At 39.0% G+C, this 16,149-nt stretch overlaps 2 protein-coding genes across 4 annotated transcripts in view; one reads left to right on the forward strand and one right to left on the reverse strand.

Moving 5' to 3' along the window:
• LOC139142709 (protein SON-like) overlaps positions 1-7,715 on the reverse strand; it is a 28,397-nt gene extending 20,682 nt beyond the window's left edge. For all 3 annotated transcript variants that reach the window (XR_011554454.1, XM_070712779.1, XM_070712780.1), the window contains exons 1-2: positions 7,248-7,715; positions 5,168-6,219 (exon numbers count right to left, since the gene is read on the reverse strand). Coding sequence is in view for 2 of the 3 variants with exons in the window: in XM_070712779.1 (XP_070568880.1) it covers positions 5,168-6,219; positions 7,248-7,327 (1,132 nt within the window). In the remaining variant the exon portion in view is untranslated. The remainder of the gene's footprint in view (positions 1-5,167; positions 6,220-7,247) is intronic.
• LOC139142710 (glutathione S-transferase 3, mitochondrial-like) lies at positions 7,271-15,767 on the forward strand. Its single transcript, XM_070712781.1, has 6 exons — positions 7,271-7,490; positions 9,685-9,828; positions 10,460-10,524; positions 10,996-11,053; positions 11,791-11,863; positions 13,033-15,767. Exons 2-6 carry the CDS (start codon positions 9,703-9,705, stop codon positions 13,131-13,133), a joined length of 423 nt encoding a protein of 140 aa, XP_070568882.1. The 5' UTR covers positions 7,271-7,490; positions 9,685-9,702; the 3' UTR covers positions 13,134-15,767.
• Positions 15,768-16,149: the final 382 nt, after the last annotated feature.

A 16,149-nucleotide genomic window follows, 5' to 3' on the forward strand; every position in this document is an offset into this window, starting at 1 on the left:
GTTCGCGTTTACGCAAAAATCGTGCGTATTTACGCATTGAAATTGACTCTCTACGCATTTTTTTCATCGTTATGCGTTTTTATACGCAAAGGATAACACCGAAGCACTCCCCACGACTGAGCTTAGGCGACAACCAGACGAAATTTGTTGCAACACATTTCTGTCAATCACTCATTTTGTGTGGAAAGTTTCGGATTCTCTGGGCGTTGTCTGAAAAATCGGCATCGTAGTCCACACGTTATCACGTTAGGCACGTTATCATGTCAGCTGTGCCTATGAATTACGTTGCTAATTTTCAGGCGAGCGATAGTTTCTGAAAGTGAGTGATTGACAGAAATGTTGCGACAAATTATATAAATGCAAACCGTGCACGATCATCACGTCTCGCTGTTCCCAAATTTTGATCAAGCACACATGCAGCATGGCGTCGAAGCAGACAAATCTGTTTTAATTTCTTTCAACTTTGCTCTACGAGTCCGTGAAAAAAATGATTCATTGGTAGAGCTCGTCGGAATCCCGATAAATTTTGAACACTGCAGAAGTGTCTGGATGGTAACTGGTCGTTAAGGCACCAAGTCGTTTCGGCCCAAGTCGTTTCGGCCTCTCAATTTCCTGTCCCAAGTCACTTCGGCACCGCAACCAAGACGTTTCGGCATCTGTGTTTCGATTTTTTTTCAAACTATTAGTAATTGACTGATCCGTCATATTCGTAAGCGTGACCTTTGCGTTCTGACCAGTACTTTATGTGCCTTTTGTGTGAATTTTGCCGCGCTGTTTCCTCACCGCTTTCAAACTTTTCCGTGTCGGCGGCTATTGATATCGATGAACTTGTGTCACAGATTTGAAAATGATATGAAGTTTTTTCTTACGGTCTCTTCCCATGTTCTCACAAAGATTAAGCATGTACGTGAATGTTAGTTGACACTATACTTTTTAGTACTTTGATTTGTAACATTACGCTCCAGCACTAGTTCCCACAGGTAGCCTTCAGCGGTGTCGAAACGTCTTGGGTTATGGTGCCGAAACGACTCGGACTTGGGGCCGAAATTGGAAGGCCGAAACGTCTTGGGCCGAAACGACTTGGTGCCGAAACGTCCAGAAACCGTCTGGATAAGCTGCCATAACTCTAACTTTTGGGTTGCCCGATGTGTTGTGACGGTTGCATGTATACCCTTCGCTGTTACGTTTCAACATTTTTCAAGTTGTTCGTTAAACTGTTTTCATTAAAATAATGTTACATCGTACAATCCGAATATGTAGTGTAGGTTTATTCAACGGCACATTGTATTTTGCAGTCAGTTTTTTCATCAATCGAGTGCGGAAGTGAAATTACGCACTCAAATCCAGCCATTACGCAATTTTAGCAGACTAATGCGTATGCCGTACGCGGGAGAAAAAAGTCACCCGCGAACACAGTAATAGACTATGTTTTACGAAATCACACGTCCTTATTACAAAATAAAACATCTTTGTCTTTACCCTTTTCCTGCCAAGTCGGTGAAAATCCGCTTGAAATTCGGTGTAGCCAGAATCTAAGCACTGGTGACCGTTATTCTCCCAACCCGGTGGAAATCGGGCCCTTTTTGGGTACCCCCTTTCCTGCCAAGTCGACGGCACTACGTTTTGCTACCCCTGTGCGTTTAGGGGTCATCCGAGGACAGGTTTTCTGACAAGGAACGCCTTTTCCCCTCGAAATGGGTTCGCAGGGAGTCGATAGACAGGGAAAGGTGCAGAAACCTGTCCGCCAGTCCCCACACCCGAGGGGGGCTGGGTTTTTTTTACGCTTTTTAGCGGACTTGGCAGGATAGCACAGTGACGTTTTCTGGCGGAGTTGGACGTACTTGGCTGCCTGGCACTATAGAGATTGCTGCCGAACTTGACCAACTCAGCAATGCTAATCTAGAAGGCTACCTCTTGCAAACAACTTGGCAGATATGCCGATGGTGCGAGACGAAAGTCACTTATTCAGTTGTGCGTGACTGAAAATGAGAACATATTTTTGACGGGACGGCTCGACTTGTTCCTCCGATGGAACGGATATGAACGACTCGGAAATACCATTACAAACTGGTGTCCGACGTACTAAGCTGGGCTTCAGCTCTGCAAGTTCAAGCCAGGCAACGTCCTTCACCGCCTTGGCCGTGCCATTCAATGGACGTAGCTTTGGATTTTTTATTTATTCCATCGTCCGAAGTATTGGCTCTGGTTTGCAGGCAAACGTATCCTCTTGCCGACGCATTAGTAACTACGTACGCTGTTTGCGTACAGAGAATTCAAAAGGTGACATAAGGTCAATATGCTACGGGGATACCACCTGCAGTTAGCAGGGACTGCTTTTGTTATGCAAACCAGCTAGCAGTACAATATGGCTGCCAGGCATGTGGACACGTCGATGGCTAGAACAATGGAAGCATATTGCGTTGCACCCGTGCATCGCAAAAGTGAACTGAAGACTGGGTGTAGTGACTGGTTATCACTGGTTAGCTGCAGCCCAAGCCATGTCGGTACAAACCTGTACCTGACTGAGGACCACTCGATTAAGTCAGTAATGAACGGTAACACTCGTAAGCCAACTCCCAACTGAGCTGGCTAAATTACGTTGAGCTGTGCTTCAATGGCTCAGCCATGTCGTTAATACAACGGCAAAAACGTAGTTTTTGTGCTACACTGCCAAGTCGTTTAAGGTACGTATTCAATTGACCCTACCCTGGGGAAACAGGACAGGTTTGACGGTGCTTCTGCACCCCTAGCACGACCCTCAGGGTCTCTGACTAACAGACGAGTGAGGTGATGTTTGTGCCTAGCGGACGTGCGTAATAGTTTATTTCCGAAAAAATAAACATAAACGGCAATAAAATGACGCACTCCCAGGGGCAAACAAAGCCGGTGACCTCAATTTTTTTCTGCAGCAACCCTTGAGCTCCTTCCCCTGTCTACGGGCATGTAGAAATTATCGAAGTCTAACACGTATAAGTACGGCTAAAACTACCCTGAAAATGGGCGATTTCTGCCAAAATGCCTGGCAGGATAACATGCAGGAGAGCCAATCTTTTGCAGGCACATATTATGGGGCGGTTTTCTACTGACTTGGGAGAATAACGGACAAGGGCGCTCGGCAGGAAAAGGGTTAAATCAAGCGCCAGTAAACAGGTCCAGCAGCTAGTTATGTCATCAAGTCTGTAATGTTAAGGGTCATAACAAATGTGAGAAATCTAAAACATTAAATATGTTGTTTTTTATCAATTTTATTACCAAAAGCGCATGAAAATCTCTGATACTTTGAATCAGCCATCCTGCATATTTGTAACATTCATCAAAACCTCATTTCTGTTCCACAACTCATTAAATAGTCCACAATGCAGGATTGGTGTACATTCCAAAACTACATATATGAAAGACCCCTAAAATCAATTAGTTAAAGGGGGGGTTAGAAATTTCCCAAAACTATCTAACCGCTGCTCCGTTTGGCTCCATTTTTCAAATCGGAACCTTGGAATTAGTCTGAATATCTCTACCAAATATCAATGCAGTCTGTTCAGTGGTTTTTGACTTTTTGTCGTTTACGGAAAATGGACACTGTCCACCACCGGTTGAAGCTAACCCTATATCACAACTTCCGGATGTGATATGACCTATGGTCATTATGTTAAAAAATACCGCCAATGGCGCTTGGACATAATGACCGCCTAGTATTATCGGCATTTATCAACAACCACACTCACTGTGAATTAGACAGACCACGAAGTCAATGAGCAACATATCGCTGAAAGACTATTTTTCACATTGCGATTTTAAGCTCATTTCTATGAGAAAAGAGACATGTATATGTATATGGAGAAAAGCAGAAGACATATTTGTAAATTGTTTGTTAAGTGACAATCATATATGCATCTCTTGAAATTTTGTGGTTATAAGGTATAACAGTAGTGTAAGAATAATGAGGTATGAATAAGTTAGTAAAGCTAAGTTGACAGTAATTAAGATTACAAAATTATACACTAAGCTGGGGAAATCTGATTGAAATAAATGTTGAAAAGTAGCAAAGTCATGGTCATCTTTTGTCTAATACCTTGTGTAAGTTCATGAACTTTACATAAATCTTGCTATAGATTTGTTGCTAATGGGCAATAACTGTGTTTCAGATCATTTGAGAGCAATCTATCCATGACAGGTTTAAATTGTAATATTAAAGGAGAGAAACTTCTCGAATAATTTTTTTCCCTGTAATTTGCTGTCAGAACACATGGACAGATGCTCAGGACTCTATGCTGGTGCTACCTTGATAACTAACCTACAACTTGTAACGTCATTGTCTAACCTGTTCACCCCAATTTCCTGTAGACAGGTCCACACACTCTCCATTGATAACAATGGGTTTGGGCCATACCATTGTAGTGAAAGACTGTAACATGTGAGGTTGTGGATACTTAATCTCTGGAATGTCAAAGTCTGTATATTGACTCAAGGATGTTTACTTAACAAATGCCTAGGGTCATCTCAAAAGTGAGAATCTAAACTATGAAATATGTTTTTTTTAATGCTTTTGATGCCCAAAAGACCATAGAAATCTCTTATACTTCGAATCAGCCATCCTGCATATTTCTAACATTCATCAAAACCTCATTTCTGTTCAACAACTTCATAAAACAGTCCACAATGCAGGATTGGTGTACATTCCAAAACTACATATATGAAAGACCCCTAAAATCAATTAGATAAAAAGGGGGGTTAGAAATTTCCCAAAACTATCTAACCGGCGCTCCGTTTGGCTCCATTTTTCGAATTGGAACCTTGGAACCAGTCTATGTATCGGTATCAAATATCAACGCAGTCTGTTCAGCAGTTTTTGACTTTTTGTCCTTTACTGAAATGGACGACATCAAACACCGGTTGAAACCACCTCTATATCACAACTTCCAGTTGTATAATCAAAACCCACATTGCGGCTGTCATAGGATCGTGGGGTAGCGACATTGATATAACGGCCAGTTGGACATTGTTGGTGTCCTTTGTTTAAGGTGTGAATCGTGTGTTTGTTCATATCACGGAGTGTCACAAAGAAACCAGCTACGTTTCCAGACCGGTGGATAGAGGGACTGTGATTTGACATATTTCTGATGCCAGTAGTATTTGTTCTGTGTGCGCATGAAATGAGAAGCTTTCTTACCGGCCTTCATACTTGCAACTTCTTCTTTGCTAGGTGGAGGTAGATGAAGGTTGGGAGGTAGCAACCCAGCTTTCTGTTGTGCATATGCATTAGCCTTTGCTATTTCCAATAATTTGGCTTTGTCAAACTCTGTTATTGGCGTTTTCTCCCGTTTCCTTGGAGACTGGGAACGATACCTCTCATTTCTGTCTCTATGCCTCCTACTGTAACTGGATTCATCATATCTATACCTGTCCCGTGACCTTGACCTGTACGAGTGATATGTGTGGTGACTGTGATAATCTCTCCCTCTATCTGCTGATCTAGACCTGGATTTTGACCTTGACTTAGACTTTTTGTGCTTCTTACTCCTTGACCGTGACCTAGATCTATGGGAATGCTTTCTTTTTCCACTTTTCTCACTCTTCTCTTTTTCTTTTTTGTCTTTATCTTTCTTAGAGTTTTCCTTGCCTTTGCTTTTCTCCTTGTCACGTTTGTGTTTCTTCTTTTTGCTTTTCTTTTTATGTTTTTTGTGTTTCTTTTTACTTTTTGAGCCACTTTCACCAGGTGGCACCTGTTGTTCTGTTTTCTCTGTTAGTTTCGCTTCCATCTGGCTGTCATCAGTGGAATCAACCAGTTCTCCCTCCTCAGGAACCTCTCTCCATGGTTTACTTTCCTCCTCTTGTTCCTCCTCTTGCTCCTCCCCATCACTTGACGATGATGAGTCAGACTCACTCTCATCTCCATCCTCGGGAGGGTTCTGCTGTTCCTCCAACTTTGTCGTTGTAATATTTATTTTAATTCCCGGTGGTTTCTGATTCGTCACTTCATCAATGTCTTTAGTGGACTTTTCTGATTCCTTTTCATCTTTAGAAGAATTGGAATCACTTCTCTCATTGCTATCACTTCTCTCAATACTAAAACTAGATTCTGACTGTTTCAGTTCATTTTTGTCTGTGTCAACTGATGATCTCTGACAGTTCTGTGTCACATCTCTCCCATCCCCCTCAGTACTCTTTGAATTGGATTTCTCTTCTGGTTCAATCTTGACCTCATCACTCCTGTTTGCTCCTCTGTTGAAGAAAAATGCACATGTTAGATGTAAAAGATGATACAAAATAGATTACCTCAGTGCCACGACAGTCACCGGGCAAGTCATTGTCCTAGCAAATATTTTAAAGGACTTCAAAGCTGTGCTACTGCTGAAGGGTTGTAGTTGGCAGCTTTCCCAGACATAAATATGTGAAGGGAAAAAATGAAATGCATGCTGGGAAAGCCTGCAGCTGGTTTTGATACTAAAACTGTCACCAACCAGAATAACTGAAAATAACCTTCCACCATTGTTAACACACTTTTCATCAGCTGTTTATCGTGCAACCAAAGTCTTGAAAGTGAACACATTTCGAGAAACTGATATCACGCAATTCCTTGCAAGGCACCAGTTGTAGCTTCTACTAGTGCTACGAATGTCAGGGGAGACAGAGTTGCCATAGCCAGACACTTTACCACACTATTACTCATAGGGTACAATTGTGCATGTGCATGTGCATGTGGTGCATGTCGATTCCCAGACATTTCGCACGAAAACAACCTTGTACCAATACCTCTTCACCCAACAGTCATGTCACCCCAAAACATCCCAACCCCCAAAAGAACAACTTTACCCCAACTATCAGAAACAACACTGTGAAACTTCATGGTTTTAGGATAAGTCATTAGCTACTAAGCTAGTATGATGGTACTATTACTTGGGGCAAAGTAGTTTTAGCAGGAGGTGGTACAGGGCACGGTCCCTCCACAAAACAGGGGCAAAGTGGCATGGGGAGGTAATACTTGGGATGAGGTGGTTTTGGTACAACATACATGTAGTTTTGGAACAGTGTCTGACCCCCCCCCCCCCGGCAATGAGAACACTATATAGCATAGAGGTAGAGCGTACCACCGGCGCTCACATTCCCGAGCACCTGTGGTACCTCATAACCAAGTTCTGAGACTGATCATCACACACTTCGATATGATCCTCCCGTGGCTGCAGTACATTCGTTTGTATATGTGAACTATCGCCATAAGAGTTCATCTTCTGTTGCCATGGTATACTTACTTTGTCTCTCTCTCCTTTTCCAGCTCTTCCATTTTCTTCAGAGCGAACTCTCGAAGCATTTCCCGCACGTCAGAAGCCATCTTGGAACATTGACCAAACTATCGCGAGAACAGAAAACACGATATGAGACATGTGAGAATAACAAAGGTCAAAGGTTATTCGTATGAACTCTGATCTGAGGAACGGTGTACATGTAGGGCAGCGCAGTAGTCCCATATAACTTCTTTTCCTGAGCAGTCATAGGTAAGCAACTTGGATATTTTGTAACCGAAGTGATATGCACAATAGTGTAAAACCTTGTGATACAACAATTGTGGTAGATTCAAAGTCAGTGGCAGACGGTTTGCTATGCTCAAGCGCAGGTTGCAAGTTGGACTCGGAGAAACCATTGGCTCTGGGAATACGGATTAGTGTATTGACTGCACGTACGCCTTGCGCTTTGGCGCGATGTACGATAGGATAAGTGCGATGTTCCTCCGGTAATGAGGCCAGTGGTTCCTCCAGCTTTCTCTCACGGGGTGGGCGGGTGTCGCCTCCCTGATCGATTTCATAGGGATGTGGATTTGGTTCTGATGGAGAGAAATATTACTAGTAGTATGCAAATTTAAGTTTTGCAAATAAGGATTTTTTGATGGTATTTAGCAAAATAAGGTTATATACTATTGATCAAATATCAAATAAAAAAATACAGTTCCTTTCTTTTGTCATCCAGTAAATGTTTGATAAATCAGAAGCCTACACAAATCATTCACACTTCATCCTGCAAATATGATGCTTGTCTCACTTTACTGTGGCTACAAATAGATTATTATCAAATTATGATGATTAAGGAGAATGCTACTATAAATACTCTGTTTAAATCATAATTTCAAACTTCATTATGAAAAGGCTACATGTCCTGCATTTGTGATTATTGGAAGGGTAATTTCGATTAGATATAGGGCATTCTGTATATCCTAGAGAAAGCACTGCATAGGATGCACATTTCACAGATGCTAAGTTTGTTTACCAGGTTATTTTAAGCCGATATCTACATTACTGAAATGTCCAGGTTTTGACTATAACAATATGGTGTAGCAGTGCTTGTAGTAATTGAAATGTGATATGCCAAGCGTACGTTCAAAAATGTATGTGCCCTTGGCAAGTGGTTGATTTTAACCACCTTCCAGAGTGTGATTAAAGCAGGCATTTATTCTTTATTATATAAATCGTTGTAAACACTGTTGACTCCACATAGAATGGTATGTGACTATATGTTATTACATCTCGGTACGTTTTAGCTCAACAAAGTTGGAAGAGATTGGCTTTCATTTTAACCCTTGTACATATGGCTGTTTAATGATAATGGTTGACCTCTGTTCCCGCATCACTGGCACTGTGTCAAGTGTTGTTATGATTTGCCCAAACTTGCTCCATGTATGCCAAATGGCATAATTTAGATTATGCAGATAATCTCTCCAGTGAAATTTTCAGAATGTTTCATCAAAAATGGCATTCTAAATGGTCACACTTCATCAGAAAATCAACCAATTCTTCAATGTAAGGTGAAGTTATGTTGTGAAATGTCCAATCGGCATAGAACAAAGTTCAAAACAGTTTCATTGATCTTTGATCTGTCCCAAAGGTGGTTTACAGCCAAATCAACCGTTTGGGATTTTTTGAACTGGAATAGTTTGTTTGTCAAGCAGAGCAAACCCACCACACATTGATATCTTGGAGAAGTATCAAGAGTCTCCCATTCTTGTTATTAAATGCAATGTTTGGCGGAGGATTGTCTGAATGTTCATGGCATCGTGTCACAATTACCGGTAATCTTTTGATGTCATAGTGTAGTATGAAGTGAGTCAGTGCTCTTATTGCATGTCAACATGAAACATCTACCAACCTTGACATTGACATTTTCTCTTCTTTGCACCATTTCACAAAAAAAATCCTCATCCTAGGTCTGTTGTAAATATGATGCAGTAATTTTGGATTTTATTTTTGTTTTCTTTTGAGCTAACAAGAGCTAACTAACATGAAAACTTCAAAACAGGTTAATATGCAGCAGTAATTTTGAAACATCAAGATATACATGTATAAACATCAGCTTCATGCAGTGTAGATAATGCAGTCTTATCTATATCTTTATAACTTTTCTCAAATGAGCATGAAAAAAGGAGAAATGCTAGTAGTGGAGATGTGAATTCATGGGCACAAGGATCAGAAATGAATCCTTTCCTTTTGTTTGTCTTACATTCATGTATGTCAAAATATCAATTTATCAATTTGAATGAATTACAGTTTTTAATATGTCCATATATATTTTGCTTGTTCTTATTATCTGGCTCATGTTTTTGTTGTTTCATATTTGTTTTATCATTTTTATTCCACTTCTGTGAATAAGTTTGCTTTTTATCAAGATAAAAGTGCAACATATTTATTTTTTTTATTTCAGTGAGAAACACCTATCAAGATGCCTGTTATGTCCAAGCTACCGGATGAATTTGGTTACGTTGTACTCACTGGTGTTGCCAGCTGGGCAATGGTAACGTACTATGCTGTGAAAGTTGGTAAAGCACGCAAGGAATATGAAGTTGCTGTAAGTGTTAAATTGGTCAGATCAACCTCCTCATTTTACAGTTTGGGTCAGTCTATACTTGGATGCTGTTGTATGGTTTGATCTATTTTGTGAGGAGCTGAGGGGTGATAAAGGGTAGTGTACAATGCATGTTGAAAGGCACATTGAAAGAAAAACACGGTTACACCTGTGTAAAATGTTTTCATAGTCCACCATCAACCTGTTTTCAGGATACAAATTCAGCCTTACTATTCCACTGAAAACACAGCTGGAATCAACCAAGAACTGTCGGTAAACAGGAAGCTAAAGTTTGTGCTGGGTGTCTGTTTTAGTATATGGAGGTCACTGTCTATCCCAATGCATAGACACTTCGGCAAACACCCTAGGGTTCTATTGCTATTTTTAGAGTGTTTATGAGTATGCACATGTGTTTGTGTGAGATGTGGGGGAAATTTGATTCTTTTTATTAAAAAGTTATTTGCCTATTTGTATTTTCACAAAATGAGGTGCAATTAGGGTAGTCTTGTATGATGATCATTTGACAATAAGAAAGTTAGCTCAAATAAATGGATGGGAACGTATGAGAACTGCAGAATACAGTACATTTGCATGAATTTATTTTGTAATTATGCCAAACGTATTCTTATTGCAGCCCCCAAAGGTGTACAGTGACACTCATGACGAGTTCAACTGTATACAAAGAGCTCATCAAAACATGTAAGTCATGCAGACTATTTAGGTACCTTGAAAGTTATGCACCAGCAATTCCAGATACCATAGTGATCATATGCAAAACCAATCTAGTGTGGATTGGTGGCATATATTTCCACTTATCTAATATCTTAATAGGAAATAATTTGGTACAGCAAATGTCAGTTTTCATCACTTTGAATAATTTGCAATATTAAAATTAAACATTGACGAACAGCCACATATGAAAATTAAGAAGTTAAGAATATACACGTTTGCAGTATATGTACTTGTGGTCCGAGAATTTATTGACAAGCTTGACAATTCAATCAAGCTGTAACAAAAAGATTAAGTAAAATGCATGTAATAAAATGCAATCAGATGAATCGGTTATTTATTAATTTGTTACTTTCACATACATCACTTACTTTCATATTACTTATGTAAAATCTGTGTTTGTTTTTGTCATCTGTTTGCTTTACTTGTTTATGTATGTAGTCTGGAGCTCCATCCATCGTTCCTGTTCTTTCTCACCTTTGCCGGACTGCAGTATCCGGTAAGTAGAACAATCCAGTGAGTTGCTGTCTATATAAAGTGGGAGTCCGTATCTCAAAGTGTTATTCTCAATGCATGGTTTTGTCATCGCAATACCTGCAGGCCCAGGCACTTCATAGACATGTCTGAGTTATCAGTTCATTCATTTCCCATTGCCCTGTTTAACATGTTCACCCCAATTACATGTAAACAGGTCCACACTCACCATTGATAACAATGGGTTTGGAGCAAACCATTGCAGTGAAAGGTAACCTGGCTTAAAAGTCCATAGTATTTCACCAATTCTTGATAGTAAATGGATCAATGAGAAAAAATCTATGAGACAATGACATCAGTGAAGCCAATCAATCAAAGTTCAATGAAATTTAATTTTATGTCACAAAGCAGAGCAGAGCAGAGCAAACAATTCAAAATTCTTGAATAGCTCTATTTTTTGGGTTTTTTTGGTAAGGGGAGGAGGTGTCATGCAAGTTGTTTTTGCATAGCAGTGGTCAAACAGACTTGCGAATACAATGAACTTCTCAGATAGATAATTACTAAATGCAAGACTAGCAAACTAGACAACAAGACTGCCAGGCTTATTTTGATCATACCAGTGATCTAGGCTCCAACCACTGTATACTGAATGAATTTGCTTTCCCCAGAATCTTTTTGAAATCTGATATTGCAAAAGTTCACAGAATGTACACTTTTACTGTCGGTTAGAGGGATAACTTTGCCATGTGTTTACTGTTGCAGCGCACAGCGACTGGATTTGGCTTGGTGTGGATAGCTTCCCGGTGCAGTTATGCCAGAGGTTACTGTTCAGGAGGTATGACCTATGTCTTATATGTTCTGTTACTGCGTTTTGTGTGTGATAAGTTCAGTCGTTGAACAAAGTTATGCATACATACATCCTATCTTATCCTTATCCATATATTATCATAGTTGTCTTTGTGCATATGGCATGATTTCTCCTGAAATTATCTTTCCAATTGTTGTCAAAGACCATCCAGTAATATAAAGTGCCCTATTTTAACTTCACAAAGTTTACATTTGAAATTGTGAATGTGATTAGCTATCCCTCAAATATGATGAGTTTGAAGAATAATAATAAAGAAAACTACTTTATTAGGGTACATTGCATGTGAAAAATTACTGCTGCATGCAAACATTAAGTTTATGTTATCTTCATGTCAGAAGTTGGAGCTTGTGAGCTAAGAAAAAAGAAAGAAAATTTAAAGGCCCATGAGCTACAACTCTATAAAATTTGTCCAACATCAAGGTACCACCAATTTCCTCAGATATTCATTGCAATCTGAAAATTGAACGATATAGTCATTAACTATGCCTCAACAACGTTTGCTTTTGGCAGAACAGGCAAGAAATTGAACAGATTTTTGTTCACTTTAAATTTCCTGCCATTTTTAAAGTCTTGCCATGGTATGTGAAAAACGGAGAATTTTTTGTCAAAGTTGAGTGAATCCGTTTCCCATCCTTTCAGTCGATTGCACCATGTTGTATTTGTAAAGATTCAAATGTGTACATGCACCATTTACAGTGTTTATCATGAAGTTGCATGGAGGCGGCCATATTTGGGTGCAGCACCAAATTGTGTTACTGAAACCTCCCCATCCAGTCTCACTCAGTGGATAATTATACTTGAGCAAACATCTCTGAGTAAGAATATTTCTATGAACTAATTTTAATCTAAATGTAAATCATGAAAATAATGCCAAAAGTTGCAGCTCATGTGCCTTTAAGATTTCATTGCATCATTTCTATAAGAGTCCTACCATAGAGAACAAACTTATAATTTTTGTCTATTTTGGCCTCAAGTAGTGTAAAAATACAAAAATGTAACAATTTGATTATCTTGTTCCTTTTGTAATGTACCGTACTATCTGACATTTGTGTGCAATAATTTATAAATATTTTCCGTAGCTGCTGTACAGAAATCGGTTGCTAATACAACACCCTTTTGACTCTCATTTTGCCCAGACCCAAAAAAACGCTCACGAGGCCTGTACGGAATTCCAGCCATGCTTGGACTGGTTGGAATGTCAATATCCTTTGCTGCCCACCAGCTGGATTGGGTGTAGACGCATACACACACAGACGCATCCAGAGTAGCTCCAACCATTGCTTTGTAGTCAACTGATTAGCACTTATGTCAGGGAACATAAATACTGTAGCTTGCTTGACAGCATACTAGAATAACTTTCTTTACTGGCAGACCTCCAAAATCTGCAGCAGAGCGTTTTCAACTCTGTGAACTTTGATGGGTGAAAATGAAATTGCAAATGTCTTTTTTTCATGACAAATTTCTGTTCCATGTTAACCTTTTTTGACATCAAACTATTGCTGCATCTAAAACTGTATGCTGCACATATTCTTTCTTGCCAATTTTTTTCATAGCATGTATTTTAAGGTACTGTGGAATACTTTATTTTCACTTGGAATTTATTTTCCCTATTTTCACTGGATCTTTTTTCCGCTAAATAAAATCCAAGTGAAAATTTTAATTTCTATACTTTGCATGTAGTCAGACTAGACGAAGCGAAAACAAGATCACAGTGAAACATTGAAAATCTGTTTTCAGCTAAAATAAATTCCAGTCAAAATGAAATAGTCCACAGTATATTTGATATACTAAAAAAGAAATTTCAGTGTGTACAAGTAAGAAATTTTAGTGTGTACAAGTATCTTCAGATAACGTGACGATGGTTTCTAGAAGGTAGGTATTGTTGAAAGCAAGTTTGACCTTGACAATGAGAGTAACAATGCCGAATGAATTTTAAGCTTAGAGTGAGACTTCATTACCCAGACCACAAAATGAATAGTTCGACACAGGAACAGTCCTCTTTGAATTTTTGTATCCTCCGCCATATTATGAAGCTGTTGATATGATTATGAAGCTGTTGATATGATAGCTGTAATTTTGATGATATTTCATTATTTTTGCTCTAGAAGTAAGTAATTTTTTTCTTTTTGTCTGTAAAATGCATGCTTATTGGAATATAGAGTGTAAGCATTGATAACACTCAGCAAAGTGCACAATGCACAATGTTGTTGTGGACAAATGACCAAAACTGAATAGTCAACAAGCTCCCATACAGGCTGTGTTGATAACTTAAACTCTAAACATTATGACTTGATTTGGGAGAAGAAAAAGGAATAAGTATTTTACAAGCAGAACATAAAATAATGGAAAGTTCAAAAGTTACAGCTAATAGAGTTTCAGGTCTCTTGACAAAGAATATTGTATAACAACAATGCAACCATCCTAATCGCTTTTTAAACATTGCACGTTCATTTTCTGTCTAAATGTCTGCAGTTTCAGAATATAGACATGCTGCAAATTGTATTTTTGTGAATAACTTGGATTCGAGGCCAACCTTGCCAGTTTTATCAACCCTACCTTTCTCAACACTGTCAGGTAGCTTTCAGCCCCTTTCACCACTATGGTTTGGCCCAACCCCATTGTTTTCTGTGACAAAGAGGGACTTCTAGATTGGGAAATAGGAGTGAAAGTCGTTATGACGGCAAATCATTGTCTTTACAAGACATGCAAGATCTTTTTTGTGATTTTGTGACAATATATTTTATTAGCATTGCTAAACGTAAAGGATGTTAAATATTAGTTCCTGTAACTTTGTGTAACTGCAAGTTAAAATGTGTCGTAAAAGACTGTAGACTTTTTCTTTGTACCTGTGTTTTCTATGGATGTACAACATCAGCTCAATCTAATTATTTTATTGCCAAGTGCCATGAAAATTCAGCACAATATGATTGTACAATGAAACATGAGGACATGTTTCTGCAACCATGAAATCTTACAATTCTGTACGTGTCCAAAAGTCAGTTATTTCTTTATTTGTATAATTGCAACAAAACCTTATTCATGAAAAGTTGTGGGCATCCTCATGCGTGGAGATGGTTAATTTGATCCAAAGTCCTTTGTATGGTCTTCAGAGACTAGAATATTGTGGCTTTTCAGGCAAAACTACACAGGCAAAATGTAGTGGAAGCTTATTTGTTGTGTTGAGATTACTGGTATATCATGGGGCAAGACATTAGGAGACCCCATAATTCAGGGTGTCAATATGTTTAAAACATTGCATATTTGCATACTAATGAACCTTTTACTTTCTTTTGTGTATCAGCCCATAGTCCCCTAAAACATGGTGTGTGGAGGGACTGTGATAAGCCCAAACAAAATCGATCTCCCACCCTCCGCAATATTTTTAGCTGTTACCCCAGGCTCTATACCTACAAAGTTAGTCATATATGGGTGTTCCTTGTGCATGACCTTTGACCTTTACCACCAACTCATGACTGAATCAAAGTTTTCGTGTTGTCAGTCACCAAAATTAACCATGGAGATGTCACCATGTTTATGTTTGGTTCTGCTGTTGTGCATTCGGCTAATTGTCAGCTTTCTGTGCTAACATGGTGACACCAGCAACAAAAGAACAGGTGGGAAGACAGAGCCATTTTGTCAATTTAATATCTCACCTCAATCATTAATTGTGAAATTTATGAACCATTTTGTTGTATGCCTAACTTTTCATGTTGCGTGAAGTTGAAATTGTGTCAAATGTACTATGACACGGACCAAAATATAACCATCTACTCAGAGGAGGTATATAATTGGGCATTTTAGTTAATTGAATTGAGTGGTAGAAATTGTGTTGTATTATTCATGAAATAAAAATCATCGTTGGCAACTTCGAGTACATTGTGTGCTTGTTTCACTGTTAAAGACACACTTGATAAGTCTTGGATCATTTTGCTTTTGGTATTAATCAGTGCTTTTCTGAGGGTACTTTACCTTTATGATAAATACAAACTTACTCCCTAGGATTGTGTTGAATTGTACGGTATGTATGCTTTTGCCCTGTTCTTGTCAATCTTGCAGTATTTCTTTAAGGGAAAAGCATTTGACATCTTTGAGGGGGTGGATTGGGGGGGGAGTTGATGGATGAAGAAAAAAATGTTTATCCTGTAATAGGAAAACCGCAGACTGACAATAGAATAAAAAATATTACTGCCAAAGTGAGGGAAAACAAATTTCTGCCACACCAGTTTTCCACCCTCCAGAAGTCAAATGGTTCT

This window comes from Ptychodera flava, chromosome 10, assembly GCF_041260155.1.
Source record: "Ptychodera flava strain L36383 chromosome 10, AS_Pfla_20210202, whole genome shotgun sequence".
Classification (NCBI taxonomy): Eukaryota; Metazoa; Hemichordata; class Enteropneusta; family Ptychoderidae; genus Ptychodera; species Ptychodera flava.